Source organism: Nannobrachium achirus, assembly GCF_963921795.1.
Source record: "Nannobrachium achirus genome assembly, chromosome: 16".
NCBI classification, from domain to species: Eukaryota; Metazoa; Chordata; class Actinopteri; order Myctophiformes; family Myctophidae; genus Nannobrachium; species Nannobrachium achirus.
The window spans coordinates 6,306,218-6,322,483 of NC_137823.1; the positions used below are offsets into that span (position 1 = coordinate 6,306,218).

At 39.8% G+C, this 16,266-nt stretch overlaps 1 protein-coding gene across 2 annotated transcripts in view; it reads right to left on the reverse strand.

The window, feature by feature from the left end:
* Window positions 1-6,239: 6,239 nt before the first annotated feature.
* LOC308300534 (hyaluronan-binding protein 2-like) overlaps window positions 6,240-16,266 on the reverse strand; it is a 28,740-nt gene continuing 18,713 nt past the window's right edge. The window contains exons 6-12 of one of the 2 annotated variants that reach the window (XM_080744387.1): window positions 14,554-14,586; window positions 12,908-13,210; window positions 12,540-12,735; window positions 10,898-11,037; window positions 10,593-10,724; window positions 9,041-9,189; window positions 6,240-8,203 (exon numbers count right to left, since the gene is read on the reverse strand). In XM_080744387.1, the coding sequence (XP_080600513.1) occupies window positions 8,000-8,203; window positions 9,041-9,189; window positions 10,593-10,724; window positions 10,898-11,037; window positions 12,540-12,735; window positions 12,908-13,210; window positions 14,554-14,586 (1,157 nt within the window). In that variant the 3' untranslated portion in view covers window positions 6,240-7,999. The remainder of the gene's footprint in view (window positions 8,204-9,040; window positions 9,190-10,592; window positions 10,725-10,897; window positions 11,038-12,539; window positions 12,736-12,907; window positions 13,211-14,553; window positions 14,587-16,266) is intronic. The other variant, XM_080744388.1, reaches the window with a different exon arrangement.

A 16,266-nucleotide genomic window follows, 5' to 3' on the forward strand; every position in this document is an offset into this window, starting at 1 on the left:
CAAATAAAAATAAAAAAAAACACAAAGCCTCTGTGTCTACTGCCGACTAACGCCAAATGTGACCAGATGGACACGAATAGTATTGTTGAATGAATTAAAGTGACAACGCCACTCCCAATTACAGGGTGGGAGACCCGCCTATCTTATACATGTACTGTTATCGTTACGACCAAATGCATAAACTCCCCACTCAGGATAGCATGACAGACAGAGGCTTTTGTGTGTACAAAACCATTAACATCTTTATTCACATAATGGTATAAAAAGAATCCATAATTCACATTGTGCCACTTCCTGGACCGGGGGAACAATAATAACACTTCATAAAATCACACCACTGCAAAAGGGGTTAATGTCTAAATAACACTGCACACTGTTAATAAAAACTGCGACTTATAATGCGCACACAAATCACATTAAGTGAATACTTGAAGCACTGCAAACTTAACATGGGGAAGGGGCATGGGGCACGGTCACTAAGTAGGTGGTACAGTTAAGTGAGAACTCTTATAAAAACCTAGTACAAATAAGGGAGGCACTTGAGCATAGCAACTATTTCAAAACTAAAATGAAGAAAAGAGCAATGGCTGCCTTGCTGACCACATCCGTGTCACCAATACAGCCTGCAATATACAAATGCACTAATTAGTTCCCATATACAATTCACATTACATAATGCATATTATACTGGAGAGCTCAGCCTCATACCTCTTGGCCCGAAGCGCTTGGGCACCCAACAGGTAGGAACCTGAGCTGACCAGGAACATCTGGGTATAGCGATGGCCCTCTATAATATAATACAGAACATAATTAGTTAAACACCCAAAACGGTATAAAGGTTTAACTCCCATGAACAATGGTTGAACACCATAAACCATACAGCAACAATATATGCACATGGACTTTGTTGCTAAAGTACAATGAACATAATTTACTGCCTACCTCAAGACTCTGCTAGTGCATGTGTGTTTGGTTTCTGTTTATCACACCAAACACAGCAAGTCCTGTCCAGGACCACCAGAAAATCTAGAAGTGCAGTAACATCAATGAGTACTTGTAAAACTCGTCATAAAACCAACAAAAGATACATAATCTACAGTGTCAGGCATTTGGTAACATACCTCTTGTAGTTATAATAATTTGCACGCAGCACCGGCACCTGCCGACGCTCACAGCTCCAGGCAACAGCCTCGGTGCACGAGAACAAACGCGACTCAGCTATTCTCACGAGAGCTCTCTTATAGACGCTCTGCTGTGCTACCGTAGCCTGTTCTGAGCTCCCAGGTCCTAGAGTCCCACCCGTCACATATAGGCTGGCACCATGGCGACGGCTAGCGAATCAGCGGACGGCTGTTCCGTGCATTCTACCGACATCTGAGCTAGCTATGAGTTGAAGTGGAGGCGGAATGGGCGTGTATGGGCTTGGAAGTGTGATGCGGCTCTAAGAAAAATGTAATAGTAGATACAGAGGGCCATGCAGATTTCTGACCTGCGACCCACTGTTCCATTGTGGGAGGAGTGAGACGCAGACGGCCACAGGGTCTTTACTCCTCCCATCAGCGTGGAGAGATACCGGCTTTGCGCACTCTTTCTCTGAAGCTTTTTACCACTTCTATTATTAGCCTATCTGTATGGATGCTTCCTTGTATGTTTCTTGTCTTGTGTCCATAGTCTGTCAGTCTTGTTTGTCTGAAAAATAAAAAATACAAATACAAAAATAACTGATGCTTAATTTTTGTTTAATTCTACCTGATGCACTTCTGTGTTCCAGGTTGTTCGGTCAAATATTCCCTGTAAATTTGTCTTTTCCAGATAGAAATTCCAAAAGTGCAAACCCTGTAGTTATTGTTTTAAAGTTCTGAGACATACACACATTAATTAGGGGATCCTTGACATGAAAACATTTGAGAACCACTTGCTTAAACAACATTGCATGCCCATCCCAAAATAACTCCACAAAACAAGCCCCGAACAATGTTTACAAGCGACTTTTCAGGGAACAAAAACTATTATAATAATCACACCCAGTGTGAAGTGAGCAGTGTCGGGACAGGGCGGGACGGGCATACAAAAGCCCAAAGTTGCTTATATTTACTAAGCAGACATGGCAACACTTACTGTATGTCAGGTTGCTTATAAAGCCTGCCTTAGCTTTGCAGGTCAGACTAATGCCTAATTTACACTGTCCAACAATTAAATATAAATCAAGGATTAAATTGATTGGTCAGGTTCTCACAATGATCAATATCATAGGTTACCATAAAGCATAGTTTTCTTTGTTCTTATAGTCACTTCAATTGCTTCACTTTGGTCGCGCTGGTCAGTGTTGAAAAAAGAAAAGTCACGTCACAATCAAGGCAAAACAGTCTTGTATGATGAAGCAGGGCCTTGCTTTACCAAAAGACGTACACATTTGAAACTTGGAGATACGAGGTTTCTGCCCAACAGTGACGATATTTTAGTGATTATGTTGCGAGGAAAACGTTGAGATAACAGTCATTTTGGTTAGAACTGACTGAAAATAACTTTGTACTTCAAGTTTAAAATTAAAACTAAATATTTGTCCAATAGTGTCCAAATAAATTCCAAATATTATCAAATGATCTCGCGGCCCCCCTGGACTGCCGTTGCGGCACCCCAGGGTGCCCCGGCACCCCAGGGTGCCCTGTCACCCACTTTGAAAACCCCCGGCCTAGTAAAGTGACTCCTCACAAAGGCAGGAGTCGTCTGGTAGGTTTACGAGGCTATAGGGCGAAGCAACCGGTCACGCCATTCTGAGGGACCATGTGTTTTATGCCTATTAAGAAAAACAAGTAGGCTACAATACTGTATGTGGTTGTAATGACTGTACCAATATTCAGTTGTATTTAAGTAAATAAAGTGTTACAGTCATGTACTTTGTGAGCTTATAGTTCTGCTGTTTTCGAAAAAGCCTTCTTGAAATTAAGTTTGGAGTACAATAACGCAAATCTTCTCTTATGCGGGTCCCTGGCACAACATCAGACGGTGTTCCTGGACAAATAAATATCAATTAGTGGGTCCTTGACATGGAAAGGTTTGAGAGCCATATTGTGAATTGGCCAAAGGGTTGATTTAAAATGTGAACTTTGAGCAGGCCTGTCATGCCTTGTTAAACCTACAACTATGAAACCTGTCCTGCGAGTAAAGCCCTTATCAGAGTCTGCGGTGAAGAGCCTATCACCGCAAATGTTTGGTGATCGGCTATCCACCTAAAGTGAGAAAACAAGTGGAGGCCATCATAGTCAGTCACGGTGAAGTCTTATCACTGTGACTGACTGGTCTAGATCGACCAATCAGTGAACGGGGTGATGGGCCGATCTGTCTGATAGTAAAAACGGAGAGATGTGTCGGGTGGATAGCTCTTCACCGCGAGTAATGACGTAATGTTGTAGTTTTATGACTTAATAAGACTACACCGCAGTGGATAGCTTATCACCACGGTGCCTACTATGATAGGGGCTCATCTTCCTCTGTGACCCATTTAAAGAACAACTTAGTTTTTTTACAACAGGGTTCATATTTTAGATTGTAATTTAGAGAAAAGAAAAAGTGAGTGTTAAAATGTTTTCATTTGCTTTGTTCTATTGTTTTATCGTGTTTACCGTGCTAAAAATGTGGGGCATGCGTACGCATGGGGGCATGCATACAAGTGGCTAAATATGTCTTTTAGACACAATAAGCCAGCAGTTTCTTTATTGCTATTTACTGTAACACTTCTAGCCCCCATAAGTCACATCCAACCATGAAAGTGTGCGTTGTATCTTGGGAATGGGCTTATTCTGTGTAAAATGACATATTTAGCCACGTGTACGCATGCCCCCAACCACTGAAATAAACAATAGAAAGAAGTAAATGAAATCATTTTAACACTCATCTTTTATATTCTTTAATTACAATCTAAAATGTGAACCCTTGTTGTAAAAAACTAAAGTTGTCCTTTAAGCTCCATTCCAAGCATTAGACATAACAGAGAGTCTCCATGTTTTCAAACAGCTTAAAACAAAACTTTCATTTCTAGACGTTGATTGGACTGATCTTAAACAGATGTCTAATAGCCACTATATTGCTCACTGTGGGCGACTTATAGCTAAACTATATTAACTATTTATTAAACTTAGCATAAAACATTGGTTACTAAAGCTCCAACCATTTGACCATGCATGTATTAAAATACGGCCTGGTCATGGACTGACATTAGATGATTGTTTTTAAGCTCATCACCCTTTTTTTTTGTAATGAATGAACACATTCCTGTCAGTAGAACAATGCTCCACACAAACAGCAGAGGGCAGCAGTGTACTGACTGCTCTGATCCACACAGCAGAGGAGATGAAGAGATGAGAGGTTCACTCCAGTGAGAGTAGGCCTATTAATAGACATTAGACAATACATATTAGTGAGAGTAGGCCTATCAATAGATATTAGACAATACATATTAGTGAGAGTAGGACTATCAATAGACATTAGCCAATACATATTAGTGAGAGTAGGACTATTAATAACTTAGACAATACATATTAGTGAGAGTAGGACTATCAATAGATATTAGACAATACATATTAGTGAGAGTAGGACTATCAATAGACATTAGCCAATACGTATTAGTGAGAGTAGGACTATTAATAACTTAGACAATACATATTAGTGAGAGTAGGACTATCAATAGATATTAGACAATACATATTAGTGAGAGTAGGACTATCAATAGACATTAGCCAATACATATTAGTGAGAGTAGGACTATTAATAACTTAGACAATACATATTAGTGAGAGTAGGCCTATTAATAGACATTAGACAATACATATTAGTGAGAGTAGGACTATTAATAGACATTAGCCAATACATATTAGTGAGAGTAGGACTATTAATAACTTAGACAATACATATTAGTGAGGGTAGGCCTATCAATAACTTCATAACAGTCCATAATCATATTGTATCGTATGAATTTTGTCATTTTGTGTTGTCCGTTTTTTGTGCTCACAAAGGTCATTGCCAGAGCATGAAGTAATAAAACATCTTGCACCAATCAAAGTTACTGGGTTGGTTTTAAAGATGGGGAGTTAAGACTTCAGAATGTCAACAAAAGACACTGGAAAGAAAGAGACACTGCATGATGTCTACATATTGACAAAAAAGAGACTGAGGAGAAAGTGGTACAGTAAGCTGGGGCGTTAAGGCCACTGTGGTCTCAGGTCATGCCATTGGTTTGAGGGGCATTAAGGCCACTGTGGTCTCAGGTCATGCCATTGGTTTGAGGGGCATTAACTGTTCTGCCGCCATTGACAGCGCTCACCGTCATTAAAACCGGTTACTACACGACGCCGTTGACGGTGAGGATTGTCAATCTTACTGTATATACAGTAAAGATATTATTACTTACTGTACGTCGCTCCGGTCCCACCCGCATCGGTAATGTCGGCGATTTGTTTACAACGCACGTTGGACGTGCACGCGAAGTGAAGCTCCTCCATGTTAAGTCAATGGGAGGCCCATAAAGAGACTTCATTATCTCCAAATAAGACTTATTAACCAAAAAGCACAGCATAAACAACTATATCAGGGCAAGCCTGGCGGCCGCCATGACACACTGTCACATGACACATGTCATGTGACTAGATGACGTAATCGTTGATGTCATTCAACAGACCGTGTGTGTACACGCATTCCAGGAATTCCTTTCACAATAAGAGCGTGTGCTAATGGGCAGATCTGCCTGGCGTCAAAGAAAAGTTAACCCTTCATACCCTGCAGCACTAATTGTGTTAAGGCCACTGTGGTCTCAGGTCATGCCATTGGTTTGAGGGGCATTAAGGCCACTGTGGCCTCAGGACATGACATGTTTGGAGGGGCACAAGGCCAAACTGAGGGGCAACGACAGCCATGGCCTTCATGGCCTCCCTGAAATTCCTGCCGTGATTGTATTGCTGTGTAATAATAAAAGTGTTTTTCTATCATATGGGCTGATTTTAATTACTCAAGTTCTGCTGGGTATAGCCTATTAAACCTACAGATTTTAGATAGATGTGATTTAAACAAAAAATGTCACTGATAGTCAAGAACCCTTTAGATCTAAACATTACCAAAAACATAGACCACACTATGTCAAACTCAAGGCCCGGGGGCCAAATCAGGCCCATGATTGAATTATCTTGGGCCCACAGGATGATGTTTAATTACTATTGCTTTAAATAAGTGTTAACAAAAAAACAACAGTCAATCGAGTGAATTTTATTGACACAAAGCCAAATCAAAACAGTTTTCTACACTTAAGATAACAGAGCAGCAGGTCAAGATTTACCCAACAATAGCCAGTGGCTCAGGGGTAGAGAAACCATCATTAGAACACAGAGGAACCTGAAGGTTTTCCAGTTCGAATCCGGGCTCCCCCAGAGTTAGTGTCAAAGAGCAAGACTCTGAACCCCTAGAATCTATTTGCTTACCCCTCGGGAGCAACTAGGGCCTATAACTGCTCCTGATGAGCAGGTTGGTGCCTTGCATGGTTTCCTCCACCATGGGTGTGAATGGGTGAATGTAATGCACAATCTGTGTAAAGAGCCCTGGATAAATGCACCATTACCTTTTTAATAGGCTCTATGCAAAGAAACCATTGATACTAATGAAGGCTCTGTTCCATTCTGCTCAAACAGAGTCAGTGTTATCAATGATACTAATGAAGGCTCTGTTCCATTCTGCTCAAACAGAGTCAGTGTTACCAATGATACTAATGAAGGCTCTGTTCCATTCTGCTCAAACAGAGTCAGTGTTACCAATGATACTAATGAAGGCTCTGTTCCATTCTGCTCAAACAGAGTCAGTGTTACCAATGATACTAATGAAGGCTCTGTTCAATTGTTGTGTAATTCTGAGAGTGTACAAATGGAACTTTGGTTCCATTCGAACACTCTCAGAGTTATGAGGGTCCTTGAAATGAAAAGGTTTGAGAACCACAGTGTGCTAAACAGCTAAATTGGTGTTATCAGCTGCTAGAGTTGGTGTCCCATTAACTTTACTATACAGGGGGAAAAGCTAAACAAATAATCTGCTTTAAGTAGCATATGAGGGGTTAAACTAGGCGTTTCATGATTCTGAATCCATTGCAAGCATCTGTTTTGCACGAAAAACATACCTTGGGTTAAAACTGTCCCCACAAAAGTGTGAAAAGTGATGACTCTTTTCATCACTAAAAGTAAAGTTAATGGGACACCAACTCTAGCGGCTGATAACACCAATTTAGCTGTGTCTCAGAAAGGGTTATCATACCAAAATATAATCTACAGATATAGAGCTTTTCAAAAATGCATGGTAAACTTTGCCACCTTCTCAGATAGCGACATCTCGTATGGCCCATGGACTATATGGCTGCTTTGCATAGAAGGTTTACACTCTAGAACATGATTAACAAGCCAACTACTCATGATGTGTTCACTGTAGAACGTGATTCACAGGTCAACTACTCATGATGTGTTCACTCTAGAATGTGATTCACAGGTCAACTACTCAAATGGCTGCTTTGCATAGCAGGTTTACAAGTGAGAGTGCAAATGCATCCTGACTCCTCACAGAGGCTACACCACTGTTTGCCAAACCGTGGGTCGGGACCCACTTGTGGGTCGCGGACGGATTCTTATTAAAATAGTGAACCGCCGATAAAACAATGACCATTACACTGATGTGTGTTAATATTAACTTCATATATCTAGTAACATTGTATCATGTATTTTACTTATCAATTTAGGCTCTAACAATGTATCATCATTTAATCTATCTAGTAACATTAACATTGTATCATGTATGTCAACTTCGTCTCTCTAGAATTATATTGTAAATGCAAGAATTGTTTTTAATGGGAATATAAGCATGTCTAGGTCTGTTAGACCTTCATCAGATTATCAATATATGACTAACTGTATATGTTGTCATTTCTGCTTGTCTTAAACCTGTCTTAGAACAGGCTTCACAGAATGGAGATGATTTAATCATCATAAGAGTAATCATAATCCTCAGAGTTGTCAGAGTGATCATTAGACATCATCTGATTAATCCAGGTCACATATTTGTGGACATTGGCGTAGACACCAGGCTTGTTCCTCTCAGCACATCCTTCCCCCCAGCTCACCACTCCAGCGATGTAATGAACCCCATCCTGTTCACACACCAGAGGACCACCTGAATCACCCTGGAGAGACAACCAGTTTAATACAGGTTTATTACGAAATGATAGAATAGCTCAGTGGCCTTGTGGTTAGAGTGTCCACCCTGGGACTGGGAGGTTGGGGTTCGATCCCCGGCCGGGTCATACCAAAGACTCTGAAAAAATAGGCCTCCCTGCTTGGGGTTGGATCATCATCAGTCTTGAGGTGTTACGGTCATTACACTACACATACTATACATTACACCTCGCTGAAGGTGGCCAGCTCAGGGTGATCAGGCCTGAACTTGCGTCATTCCCGATTAGTCATGAGAATGGCTTACGCCAGGGGTGTAGAAAGCTGGTCCACCCATCGATTTTGTATGCAAAAAAAATCATGTCTTTCTTTGGGATGAATTGCTGCTGGGAACTCAATGCTTTGTATTAGCCTATTAATTATTGTTCATTGCTGCTGCCGCCCGCACCCGTTTTAACATTTTATTTGGTTCAAATAGCTTTTCTACCTGTCATGCAAATAATGAGCACTACAGCACGGTCTCACCAAACAAAGAAATCAGCTGCACTGGTCACGAAAGAACTGAGGCGCTCCCCTCTCCCAATACTATGCTAGCGGCTAGGCTAGCAGTTTTCATGTGAAGTTCAGGGACATAGTAGCTGATTGTGGCATTAAAAAATTACACATTTCTATTGAATATCTTAATTACAATGAAATGAAATTCACGTGTTTTTTTAAGGTAAACTGTTGTATAATCACAATATTTCACTCGAGGGCTTTATCGTCGTTGTTTGTACTTCAGCCCTGCCCACCGAGTGTACACACACACACACGCACACGCTCACGCTCACGCACACGCTCACACGTACTTGGCAGGTGTCCACTCCTCCCTCCATGTGTCCTGCACAGATCATGGTGTCGTCCAGTCTGTCTCCATAGACATGAGGAGCCATGCAGCTCTGCTTGGAGATCAAAGGAGTCCTGGCTTCCAACAGCCTGTTGGAACGCTTGTTGTTCCCTGAGGGCCACAAACACACAGACAGAAATAGTGGAGTCGCTAAGCAACATTTGACTTCAAGTCATGATGCAAACCTCCCCTTTGGTATGGAAGTGCCTTAGGGCCATAGGAAAATATACTTGTTTCAATTATGCCCACCGAGAATAACCACTATTACACCAGACCCCATATCTTTGCTTCTGTAAGAGCTACAGTATAATAGAAATATTGGTGTCATCTATCTATCTATCTATCTATCTATCTATCTATCTATCTATCTATCTATCTGTGAAACTGGTATGAGGTTGATTCAAATCAGTGGTAATGTGTAGATAGATTCATAGCAGTGATTCAGATGGTAAGGTGTAGATAGATTCATAGCAGTGATTCACATCAGTGGTAATGTGTAGATAGATTCATACAGTGGTAATGTGTAGATAGATTAATAGCAGTGATTCAGATGGTAATGTGTAGATAGATTCATATCAGTGGTAATGTGTAGATAGATTCATATCAGTGGTAATGTGTAGATAGATTCATAGCAGTGATTCAGATGGTTATGTGTAGATAGATTTAGCAGTGGTAATGTGTAGATAGATTCATACCAGTGATTCACATCAGTGGTTATGTGTAGATAGATTCATACCAGTGATTCATATGGTAATGTGTAGATAGATTCATAGCAGTGATTCATATGGTAATGTGTAGATAGATTCATACCAGTGATTCAGATGGTAATGTGTAGATAGATTAATAGCAGTGGTAATGTGTAGATAGATTCATAACAGTGATTCACATCAGTGGTAATGTGTAGATAGATTCATACCAGTGATTCACATCAGTGGTAATGTGTAGATAGATTCATACCAGTGATTCAGATGGTAATGTGTAGATAGATTAATAGCAGTGGTAATGTGTAGATAGATTCATAACAGTGATTCACATCAGTGGTAATGTGTAGATAGATTCATAGCAGTGATTCACATCAGTGGTAATGTGTAGATAGATTCATAGCAGTGATTCACATCAGTGGTAATGTGTAGATAGATTCATAGCAATGATTCACATCAGTGGTAATGTGTAGATAGATTCATAGCAATGATTCACATCAGTGGTAATGTGTAGATAGATTCATAACAGTGATTCACATCAGTGGTAATGTGTAGATAGATTCATAGCAGTGATTCATATCAGTGGTAATGTGTAGATAGATTCATAGCAGTGATTCACATCAGTGGTAATGTGTAGATAGATTCATAGCAATGATTCACATCAGTGGTAATGTGTAGATAGATTCATAGCAGTGATTCACATCAGTGGTAATGTGTAGATAGATTCATAACAGTGATTCACATCAGTGGTAATGTGTAGATAGATTCATAGCAGTGATTCATATCAGTGGTAATGTGAAGATAGATTCATACCAGTGCGGCCCCATCCTGTGACCACACACTCCATGTCATCAGGGAAGAGCTGGTTTGGCAGACATGCAGTTTTAACATAGCGGGTTTCCATGGCACACAGAGGACTGTAGGTGGCGTTCAACTGAAGTAAAGCTGACACACAGAACGATGCATTAGTATATCTGACTAACATACACATGTCAGTTATGTTGAACCACATTCTACAATAGCTTACCTCACTGCCTGAGACAATATTGAACAATACTGAGAAAATATTGAACAACGTTGTTTGAGTTATTCATATTTACATCCATAGATTCACTCACCAACATCATTAGGCGTCTTTTTTTCCCGGTAATCAGGGTGAAGGATGTCTCTCACCACAGGGATGACCTGGTCAGACTCTTCTATCACCTTCTTCAGGTAAACTCCCCCCAAGACCACCTGCATCTCCATGGAGCTGTTACTGAACATAATTATGACAGGTAAACTCCCCCCAAGACCACCTGCATCTCCATGGAGCTGTTACTGAACATAATTATGACAGGTAAACTCCCCCCAAGACCACCTGCATCTCCATGGAGCTGTTACTGAACATAATTATGACAGGTAAATTCCCCCCAAGACCACCTGCATCTCCATGGAGCTGTTACTGAACATAATTATGACAGGTAAACTCCCCCCAAGACCACCTGCATCTCCATGGAGCTGTTACTGAACATTATAGTATTATTGTTAGTGTGGTTGCCCCATAGGGCAACCCATTATAGTCCTGGGGAAACTTTATTGAGTACTAGGGTAACCTTTCCACTGCCATTGGAAATTGACAGACATATTGACTTCTGTCTGGGATAGGGAATCAATAGGGAATCAATGGGAGTGGGAATCAATTGGTCTAGCTTCACATGACAGTTAGCTTGCTGCAGAATAGTCACGTCAGCAAACACACTTGCAATTTCAAATTGCATCTATCTATTTATTATTATTAGTGGGCAACACATTATAGTCCTGGGGAAACTTTATTTACTACTATGTAACTTTATGGAGGACTAGGGTAACTTTTCCGCCACCATTGGAAACGAACAGACAGACTTCTGCCCGGGATAGGGAATCAATAAGGAATCAATGGGAGTGGGAATCAATAGGGAATCAATGGGAGGGGGAATCAATAGGGAATCAATTGGTTGAGCTTCACATGACAGCTAGCACGCTGTAGAATATAGTCATGAGTGAGCCCACACTGTTTCGTAGGAACAGTATCTCTAGTATCAGTATGTTATGCTAAACTTTACGCCCCTTCTGTTCATCTTTAAATGGGCCCATACATGGTGTTTCATGTGAGCCTGTTATACTGTATAATGTTATACTGTAACATTATTGTAAAAGACTCTGGGATATCCGATTATTAAGACCAAGATATTTGACCAGATGGCTAAAAGTCTTATTGGTATTAATTGTAGCAAATGTTGGAACAGGTAATGTCATGGTGAAGGTGAAACACTGATGATTGCTACACACAATCAAAATACACATAAGAGAACTTACAAATGACAAAACCATAACAGATGACGAAATTACTTAAATAATGCATCAAAGGAACTCAGGGAAATGAAACAACAGAACTTAAACTAATAGGAACTGGAACACACACTACTGTGGCTGCCTTTTAAAGGCAACAAAGTGTGGAGGAATTAGTCAATACCCCAGGAGAGGACTTTGTACAATTATGTTAAAGTCAATCTTCTTTCAAATCAGATAAACATCGGTACCCAAGAACCCTTGGTGAGTGGGCTATACTAGATTAACTCCTAACCTCCTGTTCATTTACAGGAGGTTCTGCTCATTGGTGACATGATCAACTTGTTGAACCATTTTGGAATTGGGAACTGTTAGGAACCGGAACCAATAAGCAGAACCGGATACCCATCCCTATACATGACCATAAGATATGAATACAGAGCAGCTTACATGCAGTGAGCAGCAGTGAGGACCCAGCAGGATGCAATGAGGACGCCTCCACAGGAATGCTTGAAGTCCTCAGAAGAACCTTTGGTTCTGCGTTGCAGAGACACCTGCCATGGATGAGTCCCAGGAACAGACCCTCTGCCTCCCAAGATCCTGCTGGCAGCGCCAGGCTCAGCTCTGCCACACTGGGAGAACAGGGCTGGACAACATGGAGAATGGAACATGAAGTTTAATATAAGTTTGTACTTTTCTCAAACTATAGACACACAGACAGACAGATGGACACATACTGTAGGTATATTAAAAAAGAGACTGTATAGATTTGTGCCAATGGGTAAGGGTTAGTTAGTTACTTAGTCATTGTTTGTTACCTGAGCAGATCACCTCTTGTCTCTCCACAGATCTAACAGACTGCATTGTTACACACTCTTCCAGTGATGTCTCAGATCCATTACAAGAAGATGTCATCATCCATACAGGTTTACGTGCAGAACCAGAAGTCCATTTAGTGTCCACAGCAGAGCTACAGTTCAGCTGTCTACACACTACAGATGATGACTTCAGGTTCAAGTCAGACGTTAAATCAGTCGCTGGTCTCCACTCTTCCTGGTATTTCACCTCCAGTGTACCCGTACAGTTACTGATTCCTCCCACCAACCTGACATCACCAGACACTGTAGAGAGACAATAGAATAATAGATTAATAACTAATATGAAGCACTATGATTAACCTCCAGTGTACCAGTACACCTACTGATTCCTCCCACCAACCTGACACCAACAGACACTGTACAGACAAGAGAATAAATTGTAAAAAGTAATATTACTTTGATTTGAAAAAACTAACCACGTTCAACCCAGAATTTCACATATTACGTAGTGTATCATGTCCATCCCCCAAAGAATGTATGAACAATGAAATCATAGTTTGTTTTATTAGAGAATAACATCCAACTAATGGGTGAGTAGGGTACCACAGATTGAATACAATAACATCCAACTAATGGGTGAGTGGGGTACCACAGATTGAATACAATAACATCCAACTAATGGGTGAGTAGGGTACCACAGACTGAATACAATAACATCCAACTAATGGGTGAGTAGGGTACCACAGATTGAATACAATAACATCCAACTAATGGGTGAGTAGGGTACCACAGATTGAATACAATAACATCCAACTAATGGGTGAGTAGGGTACCACAGATTGAATACAATAACATCCAACTAATGGGTGAGTAGGGTACCACAGATTGAATACAATAACATCCAACTAATGGGTGAGTAGGGTACCACAGATTGAATACAATAACATCCAACTAATGGGTGAGTAGGGTACCACAGATTGAATACAATAACATCCAACTAATGGGTGAGTAGGGTACCACAGATTGAATACAATAACATCCAACTAATGGGTGAGTAGGGTACCACAGATTGAATACAATAACATCCAACTAATGGGTGAGTAGGGTACCACAGATTGAATACAATAACATCCAACTAATGGGTGAGTAGGGTACCACAGATTGAAAACAATAACATCCAACTAATGGATGCGTAGGGTACCACAGAGACAAAAGACAAAAAGAGCATTGGAGACAGAAAGAATGTCGACGTCTCTGGTGTTGTGGTGACATTTGACCGTCAAAAACAGATTAATCATCATTTCATGATTGTATGGGTGCTGCTGCTGCTAATAAAGTGCATTATTATTCCATTCTGTCTGTTTTATCTAACGCTCTATCGCTTCATAACATGTTTATCTATCGTGTTTGAGCCCAAGGCTAGGGAGGCTCACTCCTTTTGTTGGGAAAATAGGTAGAGATTTTGACACTTCTCTTTTTTTTTCTAACAAGGCTGGCATGTCCATGCAGGTGCCATAGGCATTATGTTTTGAGTGCCATAGAAAGCTTGCTTATATAGGGCATCAATTGGGTCAGAACCAACCCTGAGAACTATTGTTTGTCAAAATGTGTCACAAATGTTTAGTCGTTTGTTTATGTTTGTTTACCTGTTATGTGGACTGTTGGTTGAACCTGGAGAGCTGAAGGGGGGTAAAACAGAAACAAGAAGGTTTACTTTCGTTTTACTGCTGCTTTTTGTCTAAAACAAGCTACATTCAACTGCCTAAAACTCTGCAACGGATTATCACCACCGGACCATTTTATCTTCCAGACTCTAGGAGACCCCTGTGTGTCTTTTGAGACCACTCGTATTGTGGCGCCACATCATATTCTATGATCTTTCAAAGGTAAGTGTAAACGTTCAGAATCGCTGGCAGGGGCAGCTATAGATGATGTTTTAACAGTTTTGGCAGTCAATGAGTTTAAAACTAATATGATTCACTATGACCACTTTGTGTGAAGACATCTATTGTAGATTAATAACTAATATGATCACCATGATTAATGCTTGAACTGCATGTCACATTAAAAAGACTATTGGGTATCATAAACTAATACGAGCAAGATACAGGAATTTACAAATTGCTACTAGCCATAACTGCTTCAAGTCATTATTTCATCTAATGCTGTACTTGCAAATATTTCATAATAGTGTTGTATGCCATTAACCCTTACCACCATTACCTTTGCATGACTTAATCTCACTCACATCATAGTCATTCAGTAGCTTCACATAGTGATAAATAAACAGTCATTCAGTAGCTTCACATAGTGATAAATAAACAGTCATTCAGTAGCTTCACATAGTGATAAATAAACAGTCATTCAGTAGTTTCACATAGTGATACATAAACAGTCATTCAGTAGCTTCACATAGTGATAAATAAACAGTCATTCAGTACCTTCACATAGTGATAAATAAACAGTCATTCAGTAGCTTCACATAGTGATAAATAAACAGTCATTCAGTAGCTTCACATAGTGATAAATAAACAGTAATTCAGTAGCTTCACATAGTGATAAATAAACAGTCATTCAGTAGCTTCACATAGTGATAAATAAACAGTCATTCAGTAGCTTCACATAGTGATAAATAAACAGTCATTCAGTAGCTTCACATAGTGATAAATAAACAGTCATTCAGTAGCTTCACATAGTGATAAATAAACAGTCATTCGGTAGCTTCACATAGTGATAAATAAACAGTCATTCAGTAGCTTCACATAGTGATAAATAAACAGTCATTCAGTAGATTCACATAGTGATAAATAAACAGTCATTCAGTAGATTCACATAGTGATAAATAAACAGCCATTCAGTAGCTTAACATAGTGATAAATAAACAGTCATTCATAGTGATAAATAAACAGTCATTCAGTAGCTTAACATAGTGATAAATAAACAGTCATTCAGTAGCTTAACATAGTGATAAATAAACAGTCATTCATAGTGATACATAAACAGTCATTCAGTAGCTTCACATAGTGATAAATAAACAGTCATTCAGTAGTTTCACATAGTGATAAATAAACAGTCATTCAGTAGCTTCACATAGTGATAAATAAACAGTCATTTAGTAGCTTCACATAGTGATAAATAAACAGTCATTCAGTAGCTTCACATAGTGATAAATAAACAGTCATTCAGTAGCTTCACATAGTGATAAATAAACAGTCATTCAGTACCTTCACATAGTGATAAATAAACAGTCATTCAGTAGCTTCACAAAGGGATAAATAAACAGTCATTCAGTACCTTCACATAGTGATAAATAAACAGTCATTCAGGTACCTTAACAAAGGGATAAATAAACAGTCATT